At 35.8% G+C, this 27441-nt stretch overlaps 1 protein-coding gene across 3 annotated transcripts in view; it reads left to right on the top strand.

The window, feature by feature from the left end:
* The window catches only part of LOC105233121 (GTPase-activating Rap/Ran-GAP domain-like protein 3), a 90997-nt gene that overhangs the window by 36854 nt on the left and 26702 nt on the right, over window positions 1-27441 (top strand). For all 3 annotated transcript variants that reach the window (XM_029553345.2, XM_049454307.1, XM_049454308.1), the window contains one exon: window positions 8184-8253. In XM_029553345.2, coding sequence (XP_029409205.2) covers window positions 8184-8253 — 70 coding nt within the window. The remainder of the gene's footprint in view (window positions 1-8183; window positions 8254-27441) is intronic.

The following is a 27441-nucleotide window of genomic DNA, read 5'->3' as shown; positions in this document are numbered from 1 at the left end:
TATTGTGCCTATACATCTGTTGTCCTTTCGGGTTAATAAGACGTCAGCCCCAGTACGTGCGTTTTGCATTGTAATCTCCACCTGCTAGAAATCTATGGCCTAGTGTTCCTTGTATAGTCACAAATGTTGGCAATAAGTTGCTTATGGTTTCCTGTATCCTTTCGACAATTTCTTTAGAATGGTTTGCGGTTTCCTTGGCATATTCAAATTGAATCGGCCGACAAAACTTTGTGGAAGAAGGCCTAAAGTTCTTCCATAACGTGTCTGTTTGGTCTATAGTTTTAAGCACCATAGATACCATAAATAAATTTGTATCAGATATACCAGCAAATTCGTTAGGTATGAACTGGTGGTATTGACTTTGATTTGACGAACCGTCACAACCCCATTTCGATATTAGAGTCTTTATTTCTGAAACAGGAGCTAGATTTGTGAAGTTCTCGGCGGCCAAAATAATTCTTTTAGCTGTGTGATCAAGTAAACTTTGCAAATCAACTTGTGCAGATATGTGTGTAATAGTAAGATTTTCAGGGTAACAATGCCTTTTTTCTTCCCAAACTCTATAATACGGTGGCAACACATCACATCGGAAGTCTTTAAGCACATTTCGACCAACTTCATATTGATGCTTTATTAACTGTGCATCAATTAACATCGCCAACGCTTTTTGAGAATCTAAGTATGTCTTCTTAATAGCTGCTTATCCAGAGCTGTGGCCTTTAATTCTTGTTCAGAGTACTTATCTCGAAGTTGTTGGACTTTGTAACGTTTAGCCCGTTGACTACATTCTTCAAATTGCTTTACCGGTCGTCCAGCAATTAAACTACGTTTATTTGAAGTCCCGGGTAATAATTTTTCAACCATCTCTACACTAAAATGCTTATCCAGCCATACAGAATGATTTTTAAATAGTACGTTTTTTCCTGTGGCACTGGTTCCATTTTGAATTGCAAGAACCTATGTACCTTTTTTATAATTTGTTCTAAAACTAACTTCACCTTATCTTCACTAAAAGAAGGGAATTTATCCCTCAAAAACTGCGTCAAAATATCACTTTTTCGGCCGCACCGAATAAATTCTTTAGTAAGCTGTCGATTACTTATGGAAACGGATGACATTTTGCAAATATTATTTGCAATATATATACATATATACAAATCACACTTGTTAAGAACTGTTAGGTTTTTATTACACAACGCTTTTCGTAATTACACAAAAGCTACTTTAAATTATCAATATGTGAACAACACAACAACCGTTCATAACTATCTTTGATCCTTATCCGCACGTATCCGCAGTTCATTTTTTCGTTATCATATTTCTTAAAGTGTACATAAAATATTAGGACTAACTAGACTATGTAGGTACACGTACATAGCTAATAGTCAAAACTATAATTTTTATGTAAAAGTGTTTAAAAATGGTTTTATTTTAAAACTTTGTCAAAATTGACATGAATTAGGCCTATGAAATGAAAATAATTATTTTATAATACATTATAATAAATATTAGGATAGGCTTTAAAGTCACTTCTTATTGCATAAAACGTCGAAACCCCATACGTCTGTTCTCATATTATTCTCAATATTTTTCACAATTTTCAAGAGTTCTATTTTTATTAGATTTTAAAAATACGTTGTTATGTCAGTGAAATGTCAATTCGCAAATACGTGATAAATTAAACTACATTCATTGCCTAGAAACACTACTGGAATGAAATTTTGTTAAAATTAGATAGTTAAAAATTACATCTTTTTTCTGCCTTTTATCCACTGTGCACCGTTAGCATTCCATAAACAAATGTTTAATAAACTCATTTTTTTACTTAAAAAAAGTTTGCAACATTTGGTTTTGTGATTTGATTATCTCTTGAATCATATTTTGCATTGAAGCCATAAATTGTGTCATACCCAATATAAGGTTGAAAAACATAGATTCAACGCTTCCATTTGGTTGGTTTTGGAGCAATTGCATTTGTGCAGTGTTATCTTTCACTACGTTTGCATAGCTCCCTTTTGTGGGATTTACTGGTTTTGACATTTACTGGTTTTGAAATAGGGACAGGGGTTCAAAATTTTCATTTGGAGGAATATTCATCATTTGGTTACGACGTGCTTGAATGCCCTGTGACAACTTCGATTTCAAATTTTTATATACGGGGCAACCCCTGTAGTTAGCAGTGTTACTTCCCCCACAATTGCTGCATTTTTTATTTAAATCCTGTTTTTATATATAAGCTCATATTTTTATTTTAGCTGTAGGTGTTACAACCCATGCTTAGATAAAAATACTATTATTCACCGTGCAACATGTTTCAAGTTGTATAAAAAATGCTGTCATGCAATACAAATTTCCTTTCATCACTTGCACATTTAATGCTCCTCATAGCCCTCCAATATAGCACAAAAATGAAAAGAAATATCAACAAATTGGAAAGACCCAAATATGAGTTGAAGTAGAGGGGAGAAAAATTTAAACAATGCCAAGTTGTAGTGGGAAGCACATTTACAAAGAGGAGGAAGCAAAGTCAAGGCTGAGAAATTCATTGCAAATACCCATTTACAGCAGCATTGTGAATAAAATGTGTATTTCCGCTTTATAAATCGTTTTTCCATTGGGGAAATGAGACCAAAAATGAAAGCCTCAAACTAGCTGATTGTTCAGGCAAATGCATCTGGGCTTTTGATGCATTCGTATAACTGCTGCACTTTTTGCAAGTATTTTCAACGTAAATTAATTTTTTTCCCCATTTTCCTGCTTTACTTCAAGCTTTGAGAATCTCAAATGTTCTCATTAGGAAACTAATTTACGGGAACTGTGTTTCTGTATGGTATTGTATTTCGGGAGAATTTTTATTAAATTTGTGAAATTTTTATTTCACTAATCCAATAATTGGCAATCCAATAACTAGGTAATTTGTCAACTTTCACTGTAAATCAAATTTTGCGAAATTAAGTTTTTTCAAATCTTTGGAAATCTTAGATCAGAGCTTTAAGCGTGTCAAAATGAAACGAATGACATACATAAATCAAGTGATAAATATAAGTAATTTAAAATAGTTCGGTTAACGGGAATATTTTTTTGATATTAATGTAGCCTCGTGCTAAGGATGGACTAAATCGATACAGTTCTTCCCTTGATTCCCACATCCATAACGAAATGATTTTAGAACTTCATATATTAACGAGCATAAAGGTCTCCAAAATGTTTGAAATCCTCATACAAACAAAATAATTTTTATACTCTTGCAACATGTTTATACAGTGTACTACTGTGATAAAATTTAAAGGTGCATTTTGAGTAATCCCCTTCCGCTGCAATACACTTATGCCAACGATCTTTCCAGTCACCATAACACTTGGAAAAAACCTCCGTCGTGATTCATCTTTTATATCATCAATTGAGTCAGAACGGTGTCCTCGGGTGGTGATAGGAATTTGCTGAAAAGCCAAAAGTTACACAAAGGTAAATCAGGCGAATGCGGCGGTTGCGGCACGATATTAGTTGAAAATGTTGCGAAATGATCACGAATAACCAATGCAGTATGAGATGGTGCATTATCGCACTTCTTTATTCAATAAATTAAGACATAGTAAAAATCGAAGAATTCACTTTTAAAACCTCAACAAACCACGCTTGTCTCAAATACTAATGAATATTTTGAAATTTAGCATAGATGTCACTAACAGTCCTACCAACTTACGATTCGAAAAACACGCGAAGTATAAGAACAAATTCACCTTTCAATTTGATCACTAATAGTTTTGTTCACTAAACCGTTGCTTGAGTCACCTAAAAATAATCGAGTTAGATATAGGGTTATTTATATATAAAAGATCAGGATGAAGAGACGAGTTCACATTCGGGTGACTGTCTTTCCGTCCGTCCGTCTATGCCAGCTATAACTTGAGTAAAAGTAAGATATCTTAATGAAATTTGATAAACACGTTTACTAGCGTCGTGAGACGCTTTGTTTTGCAGATGGGTGTAATCGGCACACAAAAAGCTATAAGGTGACATAATTAAACACAAAATCATGACACGAGTATAACACTACATATATTTTGAAAATTTTTTTCGAACATGAGTGACTTTTAGAGTTTTGTTTTTTTTTTGTCGAGAAAGGACACTACTTTTCAATTGCCTGCTCAGTCCATCAGTCATATAATATATATGTATTATTTAGAGACCAACGCCTGCTAATTGGTTTAATTTCAATATCTCCTAAACCACTTAAGTTACAAAAACCGAATTCGCTTAGGACAAACCCCTTAAGCATTTATACCGATACTGTAAAAACTAAATCGGAAGATAACACCGTTCACTCCCCATATAACGGTGCTGTTAAAAACTACTAAAAGTGCGACGAATCAATAAAACATTACACATTATGAGAAAGTAGGGGAAGTAGGGGTAAAAACTGGACGATATGCGTAACACCACCCACTTTGAGGTGAGATCACATATAACCGAAGGCACGAGACCGATTTCAACCGAATTTGTTGAGTGGCATTATTTTGACATTCATATCTAATAAATCGAAAATGGGCGGAATCGGGCTACAATCCCATATAACACAACTTGGGTACAAATCACGAATAATGGCTTTGAAATAATTCATCAATCCATTAAAGGATCGAGTCAGTACTATATATACAATACCCTTAGCTCATATACTATGTATACCTATGCCTAACAAGAACTTCCAGGCGACTTTATAACGCATACATGTGGATTATCGTAATGAAATGAGAGAGCTCATTTACTGATAACGGTGTATCTTTGTGCATAAAATAATAAAACAGAGTGAAAATAAACATACATATGTATAGTATTACATTCTGGTGACTTTACTCAATATGATTGGGGATGGTAAGTGAGGTACCTTAATGAATTACAGGGAACTTATTATTAGTATGTGGCATGTTAAATTTGTTCTATTGGAAAAATAGATGAAATCGGATAAATACTAACCACACCTCCCATATACTACATATTGATACATGATTTTTGTTTTTCCAACAAACTTTCTGCCGGTCAGTGTGTGAGATATAATAATTGCTGGGATTCCGGTCCTCTGTTTAACGGTGTGCACATTGAGGTATTTCTCTGACTTTAATTGTTGAAGGAGTATCAAGTATACGGTTGCATCCGAACTTAGTCCTTCCTTGCATTTCGTTACTGCACCCTGTCAACAAATTGCTGCAGAGTAAAATAGTTTTATTCACTCAGTAGTACCCATTTGTAACACCTAAAGTCAATCGGCATAGACATTTGATTTGATCAGGATGACATGACAGTTGAATTCCGTGTTACTCTGTCCATCTACCCTTGCAACAAATAAACTTTGTACTCGATGTAAGAAGGTTGGTATTGCAAATGGGCTGGATCAGATTATTGCCACGCCAACAATATTCCGCAAATGCATTTACAAAATTGTAAGTTGGTAAACCAAGTCACATAACGGAAAGGCAAATGTGGTTTTGATAAAAATCATGAATAGACATGGTCCCGTTCGTAACAGGTCTAATTTAATTCATATCCCACAAAGCTTTAGAGCTGTACTAAAGAAATTCTGTAAGGAATTTTCGACACCTCTTGTGATGGTGTTAAAATGGGTGAAAAAGGATATTAACACCGCCCTTTCCCAATACAATAGTTGTGCTGAAATCTACTAAAAGTGCGATAACTCATTAACTAAATATCTGCGTGTGTCAGAGGCGCTGGAGTACGCACTCATATAATGATCTGTCCTTTATTGTACTCAAAAGCTATTTGGCAATCAAACATACTAAAAGAAAGTACCTTTATATATTTTCCATGATATCCTTTATTTATTTGAATATGTCTATGATCCTTCTTATGCCTTGCAATAAGATTTTAAGAGATTTCAAACTTATTTAAAAAAGGTTTGTTTCGCTAGCCTCTCTGGTTTCCCCGTCTTCTCCTTCTTTGTTGTCTTCTTCTACGCGCACGTCTGCGAGCTTGACGCTGTCTTCTTCTTGCCGCACGTCTTCTTCTAGCAGCTTGTCTTCTTCGTCTTCTCCTTCTCGCAGCAGCATTACTGGTAGTGCTACTGGAATTTGTTGTGGAAGTGGCTGTTGGGGTGGTGGCAGCTGTTGATGAGTTAGATGATGTACCCGTTGTAGGAGATGTTGCCGCTGTTCCTGTTGCCGATGTTGATTGAGCGTTACTCGCAAATCTGGTAGTGATGGTTAGAACCACTACACCCACCAATAAGAATGGTAGCGCTTTCATATTGTATTCGACTTTGTAAAAACTCGGCAGGTTGTTCTGCTGTTAGCTAGATTTCGACTGTGCTGTTAGTAAGCATTAGTGTGCCTTAAATAGTAAAGTTGATCTAACTTTTATAAATTTGAATACCTGTTTTAAGTCTTGGAAATTTTATTGCAAATGATTGCGATTAGGTTCTTCCTATAACTTGACAAATATTTGAGAAAAATTAGGTAAATAAGTAGACGAAAGAAGAACATTTTTGGTAATATGTTACACATATCAAAAAAGTACCAATTGTTTAAACCGACACGTGCGTAGTCTTCAAAAAATATCATTCACAACAAACAGTACTGTGTTCTAATGCGAAGTATTTATACAGATGGTAATATTTACGTATTTATTTTATTTCAATGTAATAAAATTGTATATCCGGTTTTGAAGTTTTAAACCCCAGGTAATGAACATGTGAATTTCCTTACTCGGTTAATCTGCTAGACATATTAATAAAAATCAGAAAAAATCTTTTTTTGGTAATAAATTGCTTTTCCGTCAAAAGTTTATAAAATCAGGTCATTAAAATCCCCTTTCACGCCATCATTATGCCTAATATAAAGATTTTCGAACACCCGGTTGACATGTAACAAAAAATTCAAAAAATCGGGTCAAAACTCACCATACCTCTTACACACCTAATATAAGACGTTATATAAGAATATCAAACTTTAAGTTGGCTATAGGGTATAAGTATAAATTTGTAGATGTACTCGTATGTAAGTATAGTATTAGCAAAATATGTAAATGTAACCAGTTCAGCTACTCTCATTCTAATATACCTGATGCATGGATTTCCAACTTTCCACCTTACTTTTCACTATTTGTATCGGCCAATAGACAAGGTTGCATAAAAATATTTATGAATTTGCTCTATACACAGAACTGAAGTTAATATCCCTGATGCAAGGTTGATTATAATGTATGGTATGTGTTACATTTAATACAAATTTAAAATACCATCCGATTATTTTACTCCATCAAAGATAAAGCAAGCACCAATAGAAATTTCGCCACACCCTCTCGAATATCTATTGGATAATTGGACTATAACTTTTAATTCCACATATACCGAAACTAAGAACTCAGTATGTAATTCTGGCCTTACGAGGTGTGTTCAAAAAGTATCGCGAATTTTGTGTTTTTTCAAAAATTATTTATTTATTCAAGAATATATTTGTCCCCTTCGAAGTAATCCCCATGAGATATTATACACTTGTGCCAACGGTTTTTCCAATCTTCGAAGCACTTCAAAAAATCATTTTTTTATCTTCTTCAGCTCCTCCTTCGATGCTGTCTTTATCTCGTCAAGAGAAGCGTAACGTCGTCCTTTCATGGGCCACTTCAGTTTAGGGAACAAGAAAAAGTCACAGGGAGCCAGATCTGGGGAATATGGTGGCTGCGTTATCATTAGTGTGTGGTTTTTGGCCAAAAAGTCGCGCACAAGCAACGATGTGTGAGCAGGGACGTTATCGTGGTACAATTTTTTTGATAGGTAAAAATCGAGGACGATCCAACACACGTGCAAGCAAAGCAGCTGTCAACAATTAAATGAACATTCAAAATGGCCGAGCTTGTCGGCATAAGTGGGAGACATGAGTACCAACATAACGCCACAAAAAATTCGAAATTCGAATATACGTAACCCGCGAAAATTCAAAATTCGCGATACTTTTTGAACACACCTCGTATATCGAAATTAAGTTGGCCTTTTCTAATAATAATAATAATATTAATAATAACAATGTTCCGGAATGGTGAATCTTAACAAAATCGCAATATTACTCCTAACAACCATATACCTAATATCTTGATTTTAGATTTAGTACATCTATTAAGAGCGTTACATGGTCAATATGTTAAATATTTTCATTTTAAAACTCCTTTCATTTCAGCTCTTCGGCTACGGAATTAATATCAAGACGTGGTGTTTTTTCACGCCATCATTATGGTTCAGTTGACCAAGTAAGTTCCTATACTATGCTTATAATACTCTCGTTTTCTAAAAAAAGTTATGTTTTATTTCGAGTATTATTATTATAATCTGTATAAGTATTATTTTAAGATTTATATTTTCTTGCTGTAGAAAAACTAAAATTAAGTTCTTAAGCCTATTTCTTTCTTTTCGAAATTTTATGGAGCTGAAACCTACGAGTTAGGCTTGAAATCCTCACAACAATATTCCCGAATTCAAAATCCCCAAAATCAAAAACCCCATAACAGTAGTAATATCCGTTGGAGAAAATTGATCTTGTTCAATCAAACACCACTGTGCCTTACATTTTTTCGCTTATAACGTTTTCTTGTATATTTACATACATACATATGTCTTGGGGATGTCAATTTAAACTACAGACTTCATTTGCTATTCCTGCCTACCTAACCAAAACATATAAAACCCTACATAAATACAGGTATAATGGATTTTTTACAAGAACTTGATTGCGCTTGGTTAGTTTGTATGACAGCTGTACGCTATAGTGATCTGATCTAAACAATTTCTTCGGACATTGCACTCGCCATAGGCAATAATCCATGCCAAAATTGCGGAAAAGATAAAGTTTTTTATACAAGCACTTGATACCTAACTTTAAGTTTGTATGATAGCCATATGTTAGATGATCCGGTATCGATGATTCCGAAAAGTACATGACCAAAATTTCATTTCGATATCTCAAATATTGAAGAACTAATACGGGTACATACAGATGGACAGACGGACATAGCTAAATCGAATCAGCTTATCAGGCTGTTCTTGCATATCTATATTTAATAGGGTCTCCGACGTTTCCATCTGGCTGTTACAAAACTTCATCGCAAGTTAATTTACCCTATTCAGGGTTTAACAAGAAATGTGATTGTATTAAAGTCTTTGTTACTGTCAATTCTTTCTTAATATAATAATAAAAACATGATTTTGTAAGTATACGTATTTATATATTTTAGTTCATACAGGTATTTAGCAATTATTTGGGATGTACATTGTTATTTTAGCTTCACTAAAATATATTTTTTTGAAAAACATTTTTTGAAGTTAATAACGATTTAAGTTTCCATTCGCTTACACGTACGCGTTAAGTTCTTCGAGCTACATTCACCCTCCTATTATTGTTTCTTCGAACCCTTCGGGCTCCAGTCCTCCGATTTTGGCTGTTTCCCCTCCTTACGTTTATCCTTCTTCGTGAGTTATTGCCATTATTTGTCCTCTTAATGACACGAATTCTACGACCGTTGGTGTTGGTACTGCTTGAATTGCCTCGTCGTATAATTATTCTCTTTGGGCCACGATTTGGACGTCGAGTAGAAACTTGATTTGTACTGGTCGCTGTTGGGCTTGTATTACTTGTCGATTGAGAATTCACCACTATTAGCACAGCGGCTAACAATATGGTTAATAGTAGAACAAATTTCGCCATTATATTTTTTTAATAGTTGTCTTAACTTTTTGTAGCGATGTAACTATACTCAATAGAAAAAAAACAGTACTATATATACCCCAACCATATTGTTTTCCTTGAATTCGTTATTTACATGCAAATAGATTGTTATTGTAAAAGAAACATTTGTTATTTCCGCAACTTTTTTCCGGAATACTAAATTTGCACATGTCTCATTTCCGGATATTTCTTACAAATAAATAAACACAACATAAAAAAAATTAACTCTCTAATTTGGACTTTGAATTAAAGCTAAAGAATATATATTTAATGTTAAACATCTGTTTAACTTAAATGATGTCTAAATAAGATGGGGGAACTTTTCTTTTACGTACATGGCATTACAGTGCGGTCAAAAAATAATGTTTTCCTTTTACGCGATCAATTTTGCGAATTAAAACATGTTCAATTGCTGACGCATATGTACGATTCGGTTCGATTTTTACAGTCTTGCAACATATTGCTACAGGATATAATAGTTGTGTTCACCTAACGGTTGTATGTATCGCATTAAAAACACAGTATTAAAATGAAAGAAATAAGACACTAACTTCGCTCACTGCTCATATAACGGTACTGTTAACTACTTAAAGTGCGATAAATCAATAACCAAACACTCCAGAGAGACAAATAATTTTATCACCGATATGGTATTAGATAGCTTTATAAGAGCTAGTGTCAAAATTGAACAATGGGCGTGTCACCGCTCTATTTTAGGTGAAATCACATATCTCGGGACCTTCTCGACCGATCGTGGGTTAGATATAAGCTCCGATCACTCCCCATTATATTTGACATTAAGGGAAACAGTTATTAAAAGAGATCTTAGTTTGAAGCTATAAAACAAAAATACAGACTGGACTTCGTTCAAACAAATACTACAGGCAAAAATAAAGTGTTCAAAAATCACAACAATTGAACAACTAGAGTTAGAAGTTAACAGATTTACGAAAGAAATTCAACAATCAGCTTGGGATAATCCTGCGAAGATAAAGAGGATTTACCCTAAAGAAATAAAAATGCTCCTAGTATGAAAAGAAATTTACGACGGATATGGCAAAAAACCCATCAACTTTAATAAGCAACAACTGAATTAAAGCGTGAAATCGGTCATATTCAGAATGCGTCACCTGGAAGCTCGATTATCTTTATACTCGTATTAGGTATGTGGGAGCTAAGGAAGTATTGTTCTTATTATACAAATTTTTAACACACAAATGTCAGAAAAGTAATATCCTTGAATTTCAATTATCTCACACATTGACCGATATTTTCGATCAAAAGTAAACTATAGGTACTGGGGTCCAAATATTCGGTACCTAAAGGCGTGAACAGTTTTTGCTGGATTTGAATAATTTTTGGCCATACGGTGGCATATACTGAGTGATTACAGTGATTACCCCCATCTCTAAACTCGTAAGTTTAATATCAAGGTGGAAAAATTTTCAATCTATCTTCTAATACCAAATCCTACTCATTGAAAAAACACATTATAAATAGGAGCCGCGCAGTGTATAATACTGTAGTAAGTTCGTGTAATAAATAGAAAATTTCGCAGAACAAAACGATGTGTGCCACGTTTTGAGAGTTTTTCGAGAACTTCTCGAAATGTCATGATGCGTATGCAGCAACGCCAGGCCGATCAATCTATCTTGAAACGTGTAGGTCTTTAGCTACGTTTTCGTGCGGCGAAGTGGATATATCTCTATCGAAGTTCCAATGCAGTAGTCGATAACTTGTTGTCTTTTGGGTTTTGCTTCTGTCCCCAATAGAACTGCCAAAGTTGACTTTTGACCTTCAAACGTTGCACGATGTTGTCATTATCCCAAAGGCCTTTGAATCTATCTATCAAGCACTCAATAATATTTTCCATTTTTCACTAAGTTTTTCTGGAAGCAAAGTCAGTTAAAATCCATCCAATTCTTCTCTAGAAAATATTCCTCAGCTTTTTGTATTCGATATCGCAACGTTACAAGCAGTGTATCTATCATATTTGATGCCTTTGCCAGATCGATCGATTGTTTTTGAATAATAACGCTGAGAGAATGAGTTAGAGACAGAATATCACAAAGGCAAAAAATCTCTGTTATAAATTTCATCAACATTTCATACTATTGCGACTTGCCATAACAAATCCATGAAATATCTTCAGGTGCTATAAATTTTAAGTTATATTAGGTCTAGGACTAGTTTTCATCCGATTTTTGGCCCTATACATTATGACAAAAAAGCACCCGGGAATTGTAATTTAATTCCACGTGTAAATGATATTTCAAAACAAATAACTTGACAAGACTGTCAACCAGTTTGTCTACAGCAGCTGCTTAAATCTATATAACTCAGTAGGACGTTGCGATTTTACAATGGAAAAAATATCGAACAAAGAATTTTGTATTTCTAACAAAATTTCGTGTACGGAATCGTTGCGTATGCTAGAAAAGACTTAAGGTGACTAAATTTTATTAAAAACACAATCCTATGAGTTATACAAAGCCTATACAGACTGGACGACCTTCGAGCTCTTCAACTGAAGTCGGCAAGCAAATGGTAGAGAGATGGTAAGAGAGCAAGAGTCCGTTTAAATGATTTTGGTGGATATTTTGGGTATGAGAGGTGTTCTTCCTCCAGTCGTCCCGATAAAAATGAATATTTTTCAAAAAGAGAACAGCAAGCAGGTCGCTTTGGCATGTCCGAAGTACGAATTCTGTTCATACATTCATTATAACTGCCGATGAAATATAGATTTATGAGTTTGACATCCAAAGAAGTAAAGAATAACCGGAATGGAGGGAAAGAAACGAAACGAAAACAAAAAATTAAGGTGATGTTCACAGTTTTTTTCAATATGCTTGGTTTGGCCGTATTAGGATAGGAGCTGCCAATTCGACGTCATAATTTGATAATTCATATGGATATGCTGGACTATGTTGAGCGTTCCGGCAAAATCAGGAAAGACTTCTCCGAGCCGCTCTCTGGTATCGGGCAAGTTTTAAACAGGGTGAGTCTCTCTGGCTCATCTTCTTCAATACATTGCTGAAAAAGTGATACGTTCAGCTAATCTGAACCGCAGTGGCGCTGTCTAATCTAAAAATACAATTCTACAAGGGTGCGCAGATGATTCTGACATCGCAGACTTTAATCAGAATCAGTATAAATTCCACCAACAATCTAAGCCTAGAAATCAAGCTCAAGCGCAGAATAACTTTTGCCAACAGGTGCTTCTCTAGATTCGAGAGAAAATTGATAAGCCGTTCTCTTAAAAAAAGATTACGAACCGAAATAAGAAAACACTGGGAGCATTCGAGGAGAGATATAAATTCCAATACACTGGTTAGGCTATGTTGTTCTTTTGGAAGATGATGCTCCAACGAACATTTTATCGATCCGAGACTTGTGAATAGAAGCAAATGTTACAAATAATCATTAGGTGGATACAAGTCATGCGCGGATCCCCCAAAAGTTAGAAGTTATACATTATTTTCATCATAAGTGACACTCCGCGTAGAAAAATACTTTGAGTCGCAAGTTCAAAGTTATATAGTTCCATTCACAAAAAAGTATGTCTGTCCGGGTAGGCTCCGAAACGGTTGGGCCAATTTCAATGAAACTTTCAGAAAATCTTTAGATTGACCTAGCGAGTAATCATGTAAAGTTTGGTGACGATCGGATCACTTTTTTTTAACTGTCAAATACAGTTTTTATTTGCTATAATGATATTCTATTGGTTTATAACCCAAATTTGTGTTGACACATGCGTTGTGAATATATAGGTCAATATGAAACAATGGAGTACAATGGAGGATATTGAAGGATTCCAGGTAAGTTGTAGCGCGGCGAATGTATCCGTTTACTGATGCGTTTTGAATTGATTATTACAACGGAAAATTGTATTTTTCTTCACCAATCATGTTTGTTCACAGAACTATTGTAATAAATAAAAAATGGCAGCTAAGCAAGTATTGGTAAAAAAAGTCAAAGAATGTTAAGGAAAAAAAAGCAAATGAAACAGCTGATGAACGTGAGTTACACCTTGAGAAAAAAAAGAAAAAATATAGAAACTAAAGAAGAGCATGAATCACGGCTTCAACAAGATAGCGAAAAAAATCTTCATCGCGAGCAATCGAGACAACCCAAAAACGTACGCAAAGACTTGATGCCAATAGCTCAATTACGAAAAAAATAGATTTAAATCTTGCGGCGTTCAACTACAATAAGGATGATGAATACAGAAATCACAAGGACATGTTGATCGTGGCAATGAACAAAGTTTGTACACATTGTGGTGCTTTGAAGTTCGCTAAAGAATCCCCTTGAATGTGCTGTTTGAACGGTAAAGCTGTTTTGTCACCATTGATGAAGCCACCCGAGCCACTTCTTAGTTATATATGAAATATAAATAAATATTGGTGCATTATTTTACTCCATATTTTATATCCACATTTGTGTAACCACGTTAAAAGATTACGTTGAGGAAACCGAACATAACATCTCAATATCATGCACAACATCTGTAAAATTATGTATTTAGAATAAAATAAATAGAGAGTCTATTGACACAGGTATTAAGTGTTCAAAGAGTAAGTTAGAAACATTTGGAGAAGTGAGACAGGTGAAAAATTATTCCATTTTACAATATGAATGCTTTTTAATTTTTCGCCAAGAAAATAAAAAATTGTCAAAAGTTGGAGAGCTTTACCCTGATTTTTTTTTTGTTATTAATTTCATTGAATTTCATTGGCGTCATTTTGTGAATCCTTCCAAAACACGTTGATGTCTTTCTCACAAATCACACCTTTGATTTTAAAAAAGCAAAGATTACGAAAGCAAAAAAATTTGCAAAAGATTTGGAAGGCCAAAAGAATATATTTTTAGAGTTAATATATCATAATAAATATGAGTTTAATTGCCATTGATTCCATACAAATTACTGAAGTTAAATCAAATTAAATTTTTAAGATTAAACTTCATATTTATATAATAGAACAGCGTATATTCTATTATATCTAATATGTATCACAATATACATATTTACTACTGGTGAATTTAGATTTGAAAATAAATGAGAAAGAGTTAAATGAAATGGAGCCTGACAATTTTTAATTTAAAATTCATTGTGCGAAGTCATCAACTCAAAACAAATACCATAGTTACCACACTCTACTATTATCCATACTTACAATAAATAAATTTTCATAAAAACAAACAACATAATTTAAAGACAGAAATAATTGTATCAAAAAACTTCTATTAAATAAATAATTTGTGTTAATATTAAAAAATATTTAAAAAATTATAACTTTACGCTAAATTTTGAGATTTTTGACTATCTAATATATATGTGTGGGAACAGTGAAAATGATGATGACTGATGTGTTTGACGTCCAATCGCAGAAGAGATTTATTTCTTATTCGTTATAACTTAAGAACGTCAGCTTCGCTGTATGTTGGTTTGCTATCGATGAAAAATTCTGAAGGTAGCCGCAGGTTCTCGCCATAAACTAGATCGGCTGGTGCTGCATCCAAGTCGCTTTTGTATGTGGATCGTAAGCCCAATAAAATAAGTGGTAAATATGAAGTCCACTGACTAGTGTTATGGCATAGAAGTGCTGCTTTTAAAGTACGATGCCATCTTTCGACGAGACCATTTGCTTGAAGGTGGTAAGGCGTGGTCCGAAAATGACGTGTACCCAATAGCTGTAGTAATTGTTGAAACAGGGCGCTCTCTAATTGACGCCCTAAGTCTGATGTGATAGTTACAGGTACACCAAACCGAGAAATCCAGCCGTTTAGTAGTGCTTTGGCGACAGTTGGAGCTGATATATGTGGTATAGGTAACGCTTCTGGCCAGCGTGTGAATCTATCCAGGATAGTAAGACAATAGCGGTTTCCTTCGGATGGTGGAAATGGTCCGACTAAGTCGATATGGATGGTGTCGCAGCATAAGCTTCTGGAACTTAAAGGAAGAGCGAAATTTTGTAGGTTAAGAGAGTGTTTTATGTTACCATTTAAAAGATTTCGAAGCTCCTCGTCCTTGGACTGGTCCTCAGCCAAAGTATCGTAGTTTAAAGTTTCTGTAGAAATTGAGTTTATTCGTGACAGCAGGTCTGCTGTTACATTATCTTCGCCGCTTACATGGCGAATGTCGGTGGTGATCTGAGCTATGAAGTCGAGTTGGCGTATTTGCCGATTAGAAGCTCGATCTAACTTTTGTTGAAATACGTATATCAGCGGCTTATGGTCTGTGTAAATATGACAATGGCGACCTTCGACCAGTCAGCTCCCTGTCGTAAGAGCTGTATCTTTTTTCTGCACTAGTGAATCTGCGAGAGAAAAATCCTAATGGTTGTAGACTACCATTTACGAATTGATTTAGCACTGCGCCAGCGGAGAAATCTGATGCATCTACCCATAAAGAAGGTTCCGCGTTGTGCGATGGGTGAGCGAGTAATGCACAATTGGCCAGTTGTTCCCTATATGCAGCAAAACTGTCTGCTGCTTCCGCTAACCAAGTAAGTGGTGCAGTATCGTTTCGCTTATTACCACGAACCATATCAAAAAGACAGGCTTGTGTCTTCAGTGCGTGTGGTATGAAACGACGGTAGAAATTAAGCATCGCTAAAAAACGCTTTAAGTTCTTGACGAAACTGGTCGTTTAAAATTACGTAGAGCCTCAACGCGTTCTGGGAGTGGCCGAATACCATCTTTAGTGATAAAATGTCCGAGGAATCGTAGTTCCGAAACAACAAATTCCGATTTACTAACGTTGATAGTTAGGTTGTTCTCCCTGAGTCGTTGAAAAACTTGGCGCAGGTAGTTTTGATGCTCTTCTTCTGAACTGGATGCAATACATATGTATATCATCAAGATAAACAAATACGAAGTTTAAACCATGAAAAACTTCGTTGATAAGGAATTTGGAATGTCTGTGCTGCATTCCTCAAAGCAAACGTCATATGCGTAAATTCGTAGAGTCCGAAAGGAGTCGTTATCGCCGTTTTACAAATGTCTTCTTTGTTTATTGGCACTTGGTGAAAGGCCTTTTTTAAATCGATTTTAGAAAACACGCGTTTTCCTGCCAAGATGTTAGAGAAATCGTGCAAAAATGGTAACGGATATCGATCAGGAACTGTTACTGCATTTAGTCCACAATAATCCCCGCATGGTCTCCACGTTCCATCAGGCTTACGTACCATATGTAATGGGCTTGCCCAGTTACTACTGGAAGGGCGACAAATGCCCAGTTTCATCAGCGAATCAAATTCAGCTTTAGCGGCGTTTAATTTTTCGGATGAAAGACGGCGTGGTCGTGCGAAGACGGATTGACCGGTGGTATTAATTCGATGTTCTACAGATGATTTCGTTGGTGAATTTAGCGGATGAGAGCGTGTGATATCGCTGTACTCTGCGAGAATATTCGAATAAGTAGAATTCGCGTTAAAAGATTTTATACTGGGTATGCACGTTTTTTCAATTTCGCAAACCGTTTTTAATTCGGTTTTGCGATCGAGTAAACATCTATTTTTGAGATCGACCAAAAGCTCGAAATGAGACAAAAAGTCAGCGCCAATAATTGCTTGCGAAACATCAGCGATAACGAAATTCCACAAAAATTCGCGTCGTAAATTTAGATTAAGTTTCAGAATCGCCTCACCGAATACAGAGATCGGCGATCCATTTGCGGCAAACAATTTTAAACCGTTTGGAGAAGCTCGGGCTGTGTTGTTGCATTTTGGTATAAAGGAAACGTCCGCACCGGTATCTATTACAAAATTTAATTTTGCTGACGTATCGTATATGCGTAAACGGTGAAGGTTTTAGACTGTTTGCCCAACTCTAAAATCGTCGCAGCCGAGCGGCCCTATAAAGATTTTTTCAATAAAACAAAATTGCACGGCTCTCGGCATTTAGTTGCTTTCGCACCGAATTTACTATGGTACCAGCACATCGTTTTGTCCGGTTTACTTAAAGACGTATGGGATCCACGTGACCTAGATCGAGACCGCGAACCAAAATTTGATCCTTTGTTGTTGAAAAGCTTATGCACCTGCCTAGTCAATTCTGCTATTTCAAGTTTCAAGCTCGAAACTTCATTAAGTGCCAGACCCTCTTGCGCGTGGTTGTGTCGCATCCCAATAGTTTCGACAATGGAGTCAGCGATCTTTAGTTTTTCCACGATAGCGACGTTTGTAGCAATAATCGCTGCTTGTACAAGGAAGTCTGCTTACCCATAGAAAGTGTAAAATGCTGTCATTCAGAGTCGTCCCGGCTGCGCGTTTCATGTCGTTAAATAACTCGCTGGGGCGTCGGTCGCCTAGAACCATGTCTTTAAGAACACGTTGCAGCCGCCGCTATTGACGGTCCGAAAAATGCTCGATGATCTTGTCCTGAATGTATTTGTATTTAAAATTTGTCGGCTCAGCGTCTATGATGCAGCGAAGCTCTATCAACTTGTTAGGCGGTACACATGCAAGAAGGATGTCGAATTTCCTATTATCGTTGGAAATCGAAGAAGCGATAAACCAAAAGTCCAGCGAATAAAAATAAGCTTCGATGTTGTCTTCGGTCATTGTTGGTAGTGGTAGACGTGGAGTTGAACTTTGAAAATCCCCAATCTTGACGTCGGAGTACCGGTTGCCAGAAACCACATGGCTATCGTTTAACGCCATTCCTATGAAATAAATAAGTTCAATTTACCTACGGGGTCACCAGATGTGGGAACAGTGAAAATGATGATGACTGATGTGTTTGACGTCCAATTGCAGAAGAGATTTATTTCTTATTCGTTATAACTTAAGAACTAGTAAGAATATAATAATAAAAGGAATGCAGGATTAAAAACATATGATAGCGTTAGGAGTTAGGTAGAGTTGTATTTTAGGAGTGATGCGCCGAAGATTAATTTAACGCCGTAATGATCATTCGAGGTTGCCACCTATGTGTATGTATTTGAGCAACGGCAGTAGCAGGACCCATTTAGCTGATTAATCAAGCTTACCGGTGATTTGAAATGTATTCACAATTGAATAATCATTAAAAAGTAATTAAATAGAAGTATTATCACCCTGGAAATGCCATATCAATAATTTTAAATCATAATTAAATGTTAATTTTTTCTAATATTTAAAAAAGAGTTGGGGCGTAATTTCAAACATCATTGGCTTGAGAACATCTGAAAATACCAATTTTTTTATGTTTACTGTCGAACGAGATCATGTTGACCACTTGATGATGTTAAGAGATTACTCTGAATTGTTCATTTTAAAATTTCATGAACATCGGGTCATTATAATTATTTCTTATTTGTAATCAACATTAATAGTTTAAAAATACCTATTTTTTCATATGTATTTATTAATGTCCTTAATTCACAGATAATTCACATAACCAACAATTGAATAATTTAATATGATTATGAGATAAATTAAATATTTAATGTTGTAATTTGATTGTAAAATAAAGAAAAATCTAGCCAGGCGAAGCGCGCGAACGAACAACGCCACCTTTCTTGATTTGTCGGTGTTGTGATTTGTCGATGTTTTGATTTGCCGGTATTTTGATTTGTCGGTGTTTTGATTTGTCGGTATTTTGATTTGTCGGTATTTTGACTGTCGGGATTCTAAATTTCGAGATTTTGATTGTCGGCATTACGTTATACACCCAAATTGAAAATCCTATAACGCGGAATACAAAATAAAAAAAGGTTATCTTTGAACGATCTAAGTTTACAAGCCGGTTTAATCCTATTTAATAACAATTTATTTTAATATGTATATAACATAGTTGCAAGAATCATAAAGAAAACTATTTTTTAAATAATTTAATAGTTTGTTTACAGAAAATAAACAAATAAATAAAATATTTATGGTAAGGAAATTAGCCAAAATATCGCTACAAAAATTCTTGTTCCCGAGGCAAAAGCCTAATTTACCTATATGGAAATCAAGATCAGGACCTTATTGACACAAACTAAATGAACATTGTAAACATGTATGTGAAAAGTCACACTCAAGCTTAAGAAACGAAAATTTGTTGAAAGCTAAGATGGGCGTGATCACATTTATATACTATCTCTATCAGATTTATCTCAATTAAGTTGCTTGCAGACATGTCCTTGAGTAGAAGTAAAAGCAATAAGTTCAGTCCTTCTTCTAGCCTCAGTAAACACAATTTAGTGATTTACATTTTCAAATCAATTATGCGATGTATTTTTTATGAAATTAAACACACTGATTTCTGTCCCTCGATAGCTGGTTCGTATGAATAAAACTTAATAGCAGATATCTCTTTAAAATTAACAAGTAAGGAAGGGCTAAGTTCGGGTGTCACCGAACATTTTATACTCTAGCATGATAAAGTGATAATCGAGATTTCATTATCCGTCATTTACATATTTTTTTTATTTTGCTGTAAAATTGATTAGATTAGTAGTTCCTGAGATATGGTTTTTGGTCCACAAGTGGGCGACGCCACGCCCATTTTCAATTTTTAAAAAAGCCTGGGTGCGGCTTCCTTCTGCCATTTCTTTGGTAAAATTTAGTGTTTCTGACGTTTTTTGTTAGTCGGTTAACGCACTTTTAGTGATTTCAACAAAACCTTTGTATGGGAGGTGGGCGTGGATTTTATCCGATTTCTTCCATTTTTGAACTGTATATGGATATGCTTGAAGGAAACAACTGTATAGAGTTTGGTTGACATAGCTATAGTAGTTTCCGAGATATGTACAAAAAACTTAGTAGGGGGCGGGGCCACGCCCACTTTTCCAAAAAAATTAAATCCAAATATACCCCTCCCTAATGCGATCCTTTGCGGCAAATTTCACTTTAATATCTTTATTTATAGCTTAGTTATGACACTTTATAGGTTTTCGGTTTTCGCCATTTTGTGGGCGTGGCAGTCGTGGGCCGATTTTTCCCATCTTTGAACTTAACCTTCTTATGGAGCCAAGAAATACGTGTACCAAGTTTCATCATGACATCTCAATTTTTACTCAAGTTACAGATTGCACGGACGGAAAGACGGACGGACAGACAGACATCCGGACTTCAACTCTACTCGTCACCCTGATCACTTTGGTATATATAACCCTATATCTGACTCGTTTAGTTTTAGGACTTACAAACAACCGTTATGTGAACAAAACTATAATAGTCTCCTTAGCAACTTTGTTGTGAGAGTATAAACAGGAAACCCCAGTGTGGTTGCACTCGAATTTCGATATGTTATTATTCTCAAAACCCATTGTCAATAAATCGGACTAAACAGTTTGTTACCTCTGATTCAAAGATGTAGTTTCATTACCTTCCTTATGTCATACAAAGGGATTTCAATTAATTTCGAAGTAAGTAAAATTATATTATTGTATTTATTTATTTATCAAATAAGTAATTACAGTTTAAGGACATTTTGCTATAACTAGCCACTCTGATTAGCTTGCTGTCTTCGTTGACGTCTTCGTCTTCTTTGTTGTCTTCTTCTACGGTTGGCTCGACGTTGCCTTCTTCTTCTAGCACGTCTTCTTCTAGCAGCTTGTCTTCTTCGCCTTCTCCTTCTTGCAGCAGCATTACTGCTGCTACTGCTACTGGAACTTGTTGATGAAGCAGCTGTTGTTGTAGTGGTGGTATCCGCTGAGGATGCTGTGGTTGTTGTAGTGGTATCTGATGAAGACGCAGTTGTTGTTGTAGTAGTATCTGATGACGCTGCTGTGGTTGTAGATGTGGTATCTGATGACGATGCTGTAGTTGTAGATGTGGTATCTGATGTCTGAGCGTAACTCGCAAATCTGGTGGTGATGGTTAGAACCAATACACCCACCAGTAGTGATGGTAGTATTTTCATATTGGATTCAACTTTGGTAAAAACTCAGCAGGTTGCTTTGTTGTTAGTCAGATTTCGACTGTGCTGTTAGTGAGCTTTAGTGTGCCTTAAATAGCCAAGCTGATCTTACTTTCCTAAATGGTTTTAACATTGGTTTTAATTGTTGAAAATATTGTTGTTAGAATTATCAAAACAATTTTGTTTATTGTAAATTATTAAGATTAGAGGTTCTTCCTAACACTTGAAAAATATTTGAAAACCTTCGTTCCATTTTATGCAAACCAATGAGGTAAATAGATGAAACAAAAACATGTTTTTGATAATATATTACAATTGTTTAAACCCGCACTTATTTGTTCTTCAAAACCCATGATTCATAGGAAATACAGATTGGGTTGTTACATTATACGATTATGTTGCTTAATACTTACTACGTTCTAATGCGATGTGTTTACACAGATACAAATTGAGTTGAATTTGAGCATATTTATGTGTCTAATTCTGTTTAATGTAAGAATGTTTTTATACTCTCGAAACATGGTACGAGGATTATAATATTTTTCTTCACCTAACAGTTGTTTGTAGCTCATAAAACCAAATGAGATTAATTCAAATTTACGCATATAAATGATCAGGTTGATGAAACGTGTACAATTCTGGGTTATTGTCAATGCGCTTAAGATCGCACCCTTAATGCGAATTAGGGCTTACAAAGCAGTTCAACTAATACTGCACTGTAATAGTTAATTTCGGATATCCAATCCTTCTCACGCAAATGAAATAAACGCATTAGAGAAAGGGAATGACAGCATCATTACACAGCTGGAGAGAAACCATACTGCGCACTAGGATAGTTGAGACCACTGTAGGGGATACTAAGATTCGTCTCGCCACAAAAGGTGTCCGCAGGGTGCAGTATTGTTCCCCTTATAATAGGGCCTAGTCGTAGATGAGATTTTTTAGCTGTTTACCAACAATGTCATCCGCTGTAAAGGATAGGCGGTCGACATTGTAATATTAGCAAGAGATATAGTATTTCGACAAAACTCTCTGCGATATCTTGCAAAGGAGAATAGGCCTAGTAAAGGGATGAATGGAAAAGGTCCCGTCGGGCCTTTTGAGTCTAAACATTGGCAAGACATGATTGATGAGGCCAAATATCTAGATCTCATTTGGATTCCCCTCCTCTCTGAAAGGAGCATGTGTGACTGACCATGCTCAAAGCCACAAAAGAACTAATGGTGTGTAAGGGCCTGGCTGGTAAATACTACGTTTGGATGCCAAGCATTATCAGGTAGATGTACTCCATGATCTGAAGATCAATTGGAGCGGTATGGGCTGCGAAAGCATTGCAGATTTCGGTAGAATTTCATCTATTGAAACCGGAAACTTGTCTGAATCTTCGCATTGAATGCAATGCGCACGTGCCCACAGCATCCTTGGAAGTCATGCAGGATCTCACTCAGTAATCAATCAAAAAGCTAAACATACAATAGTTCAAACCACAGCAGAACGGCATACTATATTGAAGATAATCTCGTTCCAACAAATGAAGGCCTTATGAGATGAAGAATTACCGAAAGAATAAACTTTACAAAGAAGTTTAAATTTACCCTCGGTCTTTTTGCTGAATGGATTAACGACACGCTTGACCCACTGCAAAGGGGTTGCAATATTAAATGGTATACTGCCGGCTCAAAAACAACGGATCACATTGGAACAGGTGTCGAAGGGCTATACTCAACGAAAAAAAATCAAGCGACACTTAAGGGATCGTCTCAATATGAATTTTTCGAAAAATTTTGAAATCGAATTTACGGTCACTACCGCGTTTCTTGTAGAAAAGGAACAGAGTGGGAACCTAGCGACTCCAATGTTTAAACGGGGTTTTCTCAGAATGGTGTTTTTCAAAGCGGTTTTGACTCTCAAAGGAAGAGTTTTGAAGATATATAGTTCCAATTATTAGAGAACATTTTTAACGTAGCTATGGCGCTATCTAAGATTTTATTTTCTTTTTTAAATCTTCCTATTTTTTTTACGTAAAACTGTTGAAAAAAGGCAGAACTCGAAACTTTTTGTTCAAACCGCCGCCATTTTGTTAAATTAAAAAAAAAAAAACAACATTCATAGCGCGATAGCGACTTTCCTACAGAATAATAATCATTTTGAGATTTATGTTTTAAATCAAAATTGCTGCCGCAAACGTGGACATAGCAAAGGAGCTTTTTTTACGTATCATTTCAACAATTTATTTAACTATTATACACCCTATAAATAAACATAAAAACATCAAACCGTCAATATTCGTCATGAATGTAAAGGGTGATTTTTTAAGAGCTTGATAACTTTTTTAAAAAAAAAACGCATAAAATTTGCAAAATCTCATCGGTTCTTTATTTGAAACGTTAGATTGGTTCATGACATTTACTTTTTGAAGATAATTTCATTTAAATGTTGACCGCGGCTGCGTCTTAGGTGGTCCATTCGGAAAGTCCAATTTTGGGCAACTTTTTCGAGCATTTCGGCCGGAATAGCCCGAATTTCTTCGGAAATGTTGTCTTCCAAAGCTGGAATAGTTGCTGGCTTATTTCTGTAGACTTTAGACTTGACGTAGCCCCACAAAAAATAGTCTAAAGGCGTTAAATCGCATGATCTTGGTGGCCAACTTACGGGTCCATTTCTTGAGATGAATTGTTGTCCGAAGTTTTCCCTCAAAATGGCCATAGAATCGCGAGCTGTGTGGCATGTAGCGCCATCTTGTTGAAACCACATGTCAACCAAGTTCAGTTCTTCCATTTTTGGCAACAAAAAGTTTGTTAACATCGAACGATAGCGATCGCCATTCACCGTAACGTTGCGTCCAACAGCATCTTTGAAAAAATACGGTCCAATGATTCCACCAGCGTACAAACCACACCAAACAGTGCATTTTTCGGGATGCATGGGCAGTTCTTGAACGGCTTCTGGTTGCTCTTCACCCCAAATGCGGCAATTTTGCTTATTTACGTAGCCATTCAACCAGAAATGAGCCTCATCGCTGAACAAAATTTGTCGATAAAACACATTTCGAACCGAACATTGATTTTGGTAATAAAATTCAATGATTTGCAAGCGTTGCTCGTTAGTAAGTCTATTCATGATGAAATGTCAAAGCATACTGAGCATCCTTCTCTTTGACACCATGTCTGAAATCCCACGTGATCTGTCAAATACTAATGCATGAAAATCCTAACCTCAAAAAATCACCCGTTATTTGTTTATAAAAAAATCGGACCGATTAGCTAATTTCAACAATGAAAAAAATCGTGAAAATCAGTGATTTTTCGGAGGGTCACACTGAGACGATCCCTTAAAGCGTTCTCAGCTTACGACATTACATCATTATTAGTGCAGGAGTGCGGAACCAAGTACATCTTATTTCGGTGCTGGCTCATAAGAGTAGTTGGGAATGAACTGATCAACGAGCTTGCCCGCTCTGGGGCTGCTTTTAGGAGTTTAGATCCGGAACCTTGCATTTCAGTTGGTACCCATACCATAAAGATACTGCTCCGCAAAGTGGAGAGAGTGGGTACGGAAAATTTTAATTTACCTTTCGGGAGGTGACTTGTGGTTGCCAGGGGTGCGATCTCAGATTCATGAACGCACAGACAATCACTCAAAACTCTTCTCGTTTCATCAACCTGATCATTTATATGCGTAAATTTGAATTAATCTCATTTGGTTTTATGAGCTACAAACAACTGTTAGGTGAAGAAAAATATTATAATCCTCGTACCATGTTTCGAGAGTATAAAAACATTCTTACATTAAACAGAATTAGACACATAAATATGCTCAAATTCAACTCAATTTGTATCTGTGTAAACACATCGCATTAGAACGTAGTAAGTATTAAGCAACATAATCGTATAATGTAACAACCCAATCTGTATTTCCTATGAATCATGGGTTTTGAAGAACAAATAAGTGCGCGTTTAAACAATTGTAATATATTACCAAAAACATGTTTTTGTTTCGTCTATTTACCTCATTGGTTTGCATAAAATGGAACGAAGGTTTTCAAATATTTTTCAAGCGTTAGAAAGAACCTCTAATCTTAATAATTTACAATAAACAATATTGTTTTGATAATTCTAACAACAATATTTTCAACAATTAAAACCAATGTTAAAACCATTTAGGAAAGTAAGATCAGCTTGGCTATTTAAGGCACACTAAAGCTCACTAACAGCACAGTCGAAATCTGACTAACAACAAAGCAACCTGCTGAGTTTTTACCAAAGTTGAATCCAATATGAAAATACTACCATCACTACTGGTGGGTGTATTGGTTCTAACCATCACCACCAGATTTGCGAGTTACGCTCAGACATCAGATACCACATCTACAACTACAGCATCGTCATCAGATACCACATCTACAACCACAGCAGCGTCATCAGATACTACTACAACAACAACTGCGTCTTCATCAGATACCACTACAACAACCACAGCATCCTCAGCGGATACCACCACTACAACAACAGCTGCTTCATCAACAAGTTCCAGTAGCAGTAGCAGCAGTAATGCTGCTGCAAGAAGGAGAAGACGAAGAAGACAAGCTGCTAGAAGAAGACGTGCTAGAAGAAGAAGGCAACGTCGAGCCAACCGTAGAAGAAGACAACAAAGAAGACGAAGACGTCAACGAAGACAGCAAGCTAATCAGAGTGGCTAGTTATAGCAAAATGTCCTTAAACTGTAATTACTTATTTGATAAATAAATAAATACAATATTATAATTTTACTGACTTCGAAATTAATTGCCATCCCTTTTGTATGGCATAAGAAATGCAATGAAAGTACATCTTTGAATCTGAGGTAACAAACCAGTTATATCCGATTTATCGACAATGGGTTTTGAACGTTTCGAATCGTGAATCGTTTTCAGAAAACGACACCCGCTCAATTTGTTAGTGATATCTGATATAATATCATATTTTCGGTATAACATCCTCGTATTCATAACTTGCTATGTGGACTATCAAATTTTTGAAAAGATTTATATTTGATAACATAACCTTTATAAAGGGGCATAGGAATTATTACCCGAAAATATTCTTTAGGCCAAGCGTGCATGAAGGAAAATTATTGTATCATGGTCCAGTCATTTAAGCTTAAATTAGATAAGAAACTCGGAATTCGAGATAGCCACTTGTAAGTCTGTAAATACTTCTATATTGACACCCTAAAAGTTGTCTCAAAACCTACATATGGTAGGGTGTACGCAACTATTAAATTTCAAGGTCAAAGGTCACAAAAATCGTTTTTTGCGCTATTTTGTAAATATCTCATTTCCTATGGGTTTTTTGCTATTTGTATTTATTATCAATATTGTAGAATACAAAATTCTCTACAAATTTTGTTTGAAAAAATTTTTCATACGGTGAACCGTATGAACCGTAGGGCGGAGAGCGCGCGGTCACAGCATCACTTCAGGTCAACCGGTGCCTCCGGTCAAAAACGCGCCATATATAGTTGATGAACTATAACTTCTCCATTAGTACTCCGCAAAAAACGAGGTGAAGTGTTTGATTTTAAGAATCAATGTTTATTTTGTGGCGAAGTTGCTGATGTGGCTGCAGAGAAAAAGAAAAGAAAAAACAAGTGCAGCTGCTCATCAACATTTCGAACGTGTATATTATCAAGTTCAAACTTGGTTAGGGCATGATTTGGAACCCCAGGTATGGGGTTGGGCAATGCGAAACGATTTTCTGGAGCCTATCATGACAATTTTACCACATGCTCCAGAACATTTGCTAAATACAACTTTCTGCAATTGCAAGAGTGGTTGTGGTTCGCGATGCGGATGCAGGAAAACGGGCTTGCAATGCTCTTTAGCTTGTGGCCAATGTAATAGGCA

The sequence above is a fragment of the Bactrocera dorsalis genome, chromosome 4, assembly GCF_023373825.1.
Source record: "Bactrocera dorsalis isolate Fly_Bdor chromosome 4, ASM2337382v1, whole genome shotgun sequence".
In the NCBI taxonomy this organism is placed as follows: domain Eukaryota; kingdom Metazoa; phylum Arthropoda; class Insecta; order Diptera; family Tephritidae; genus Bactrocera; species Bactrocera dorsalis.
Note: the sequence above shows the minus strand (reverse complement) of the source record. Positions and strands in the feature narration are given on the sequence as shown.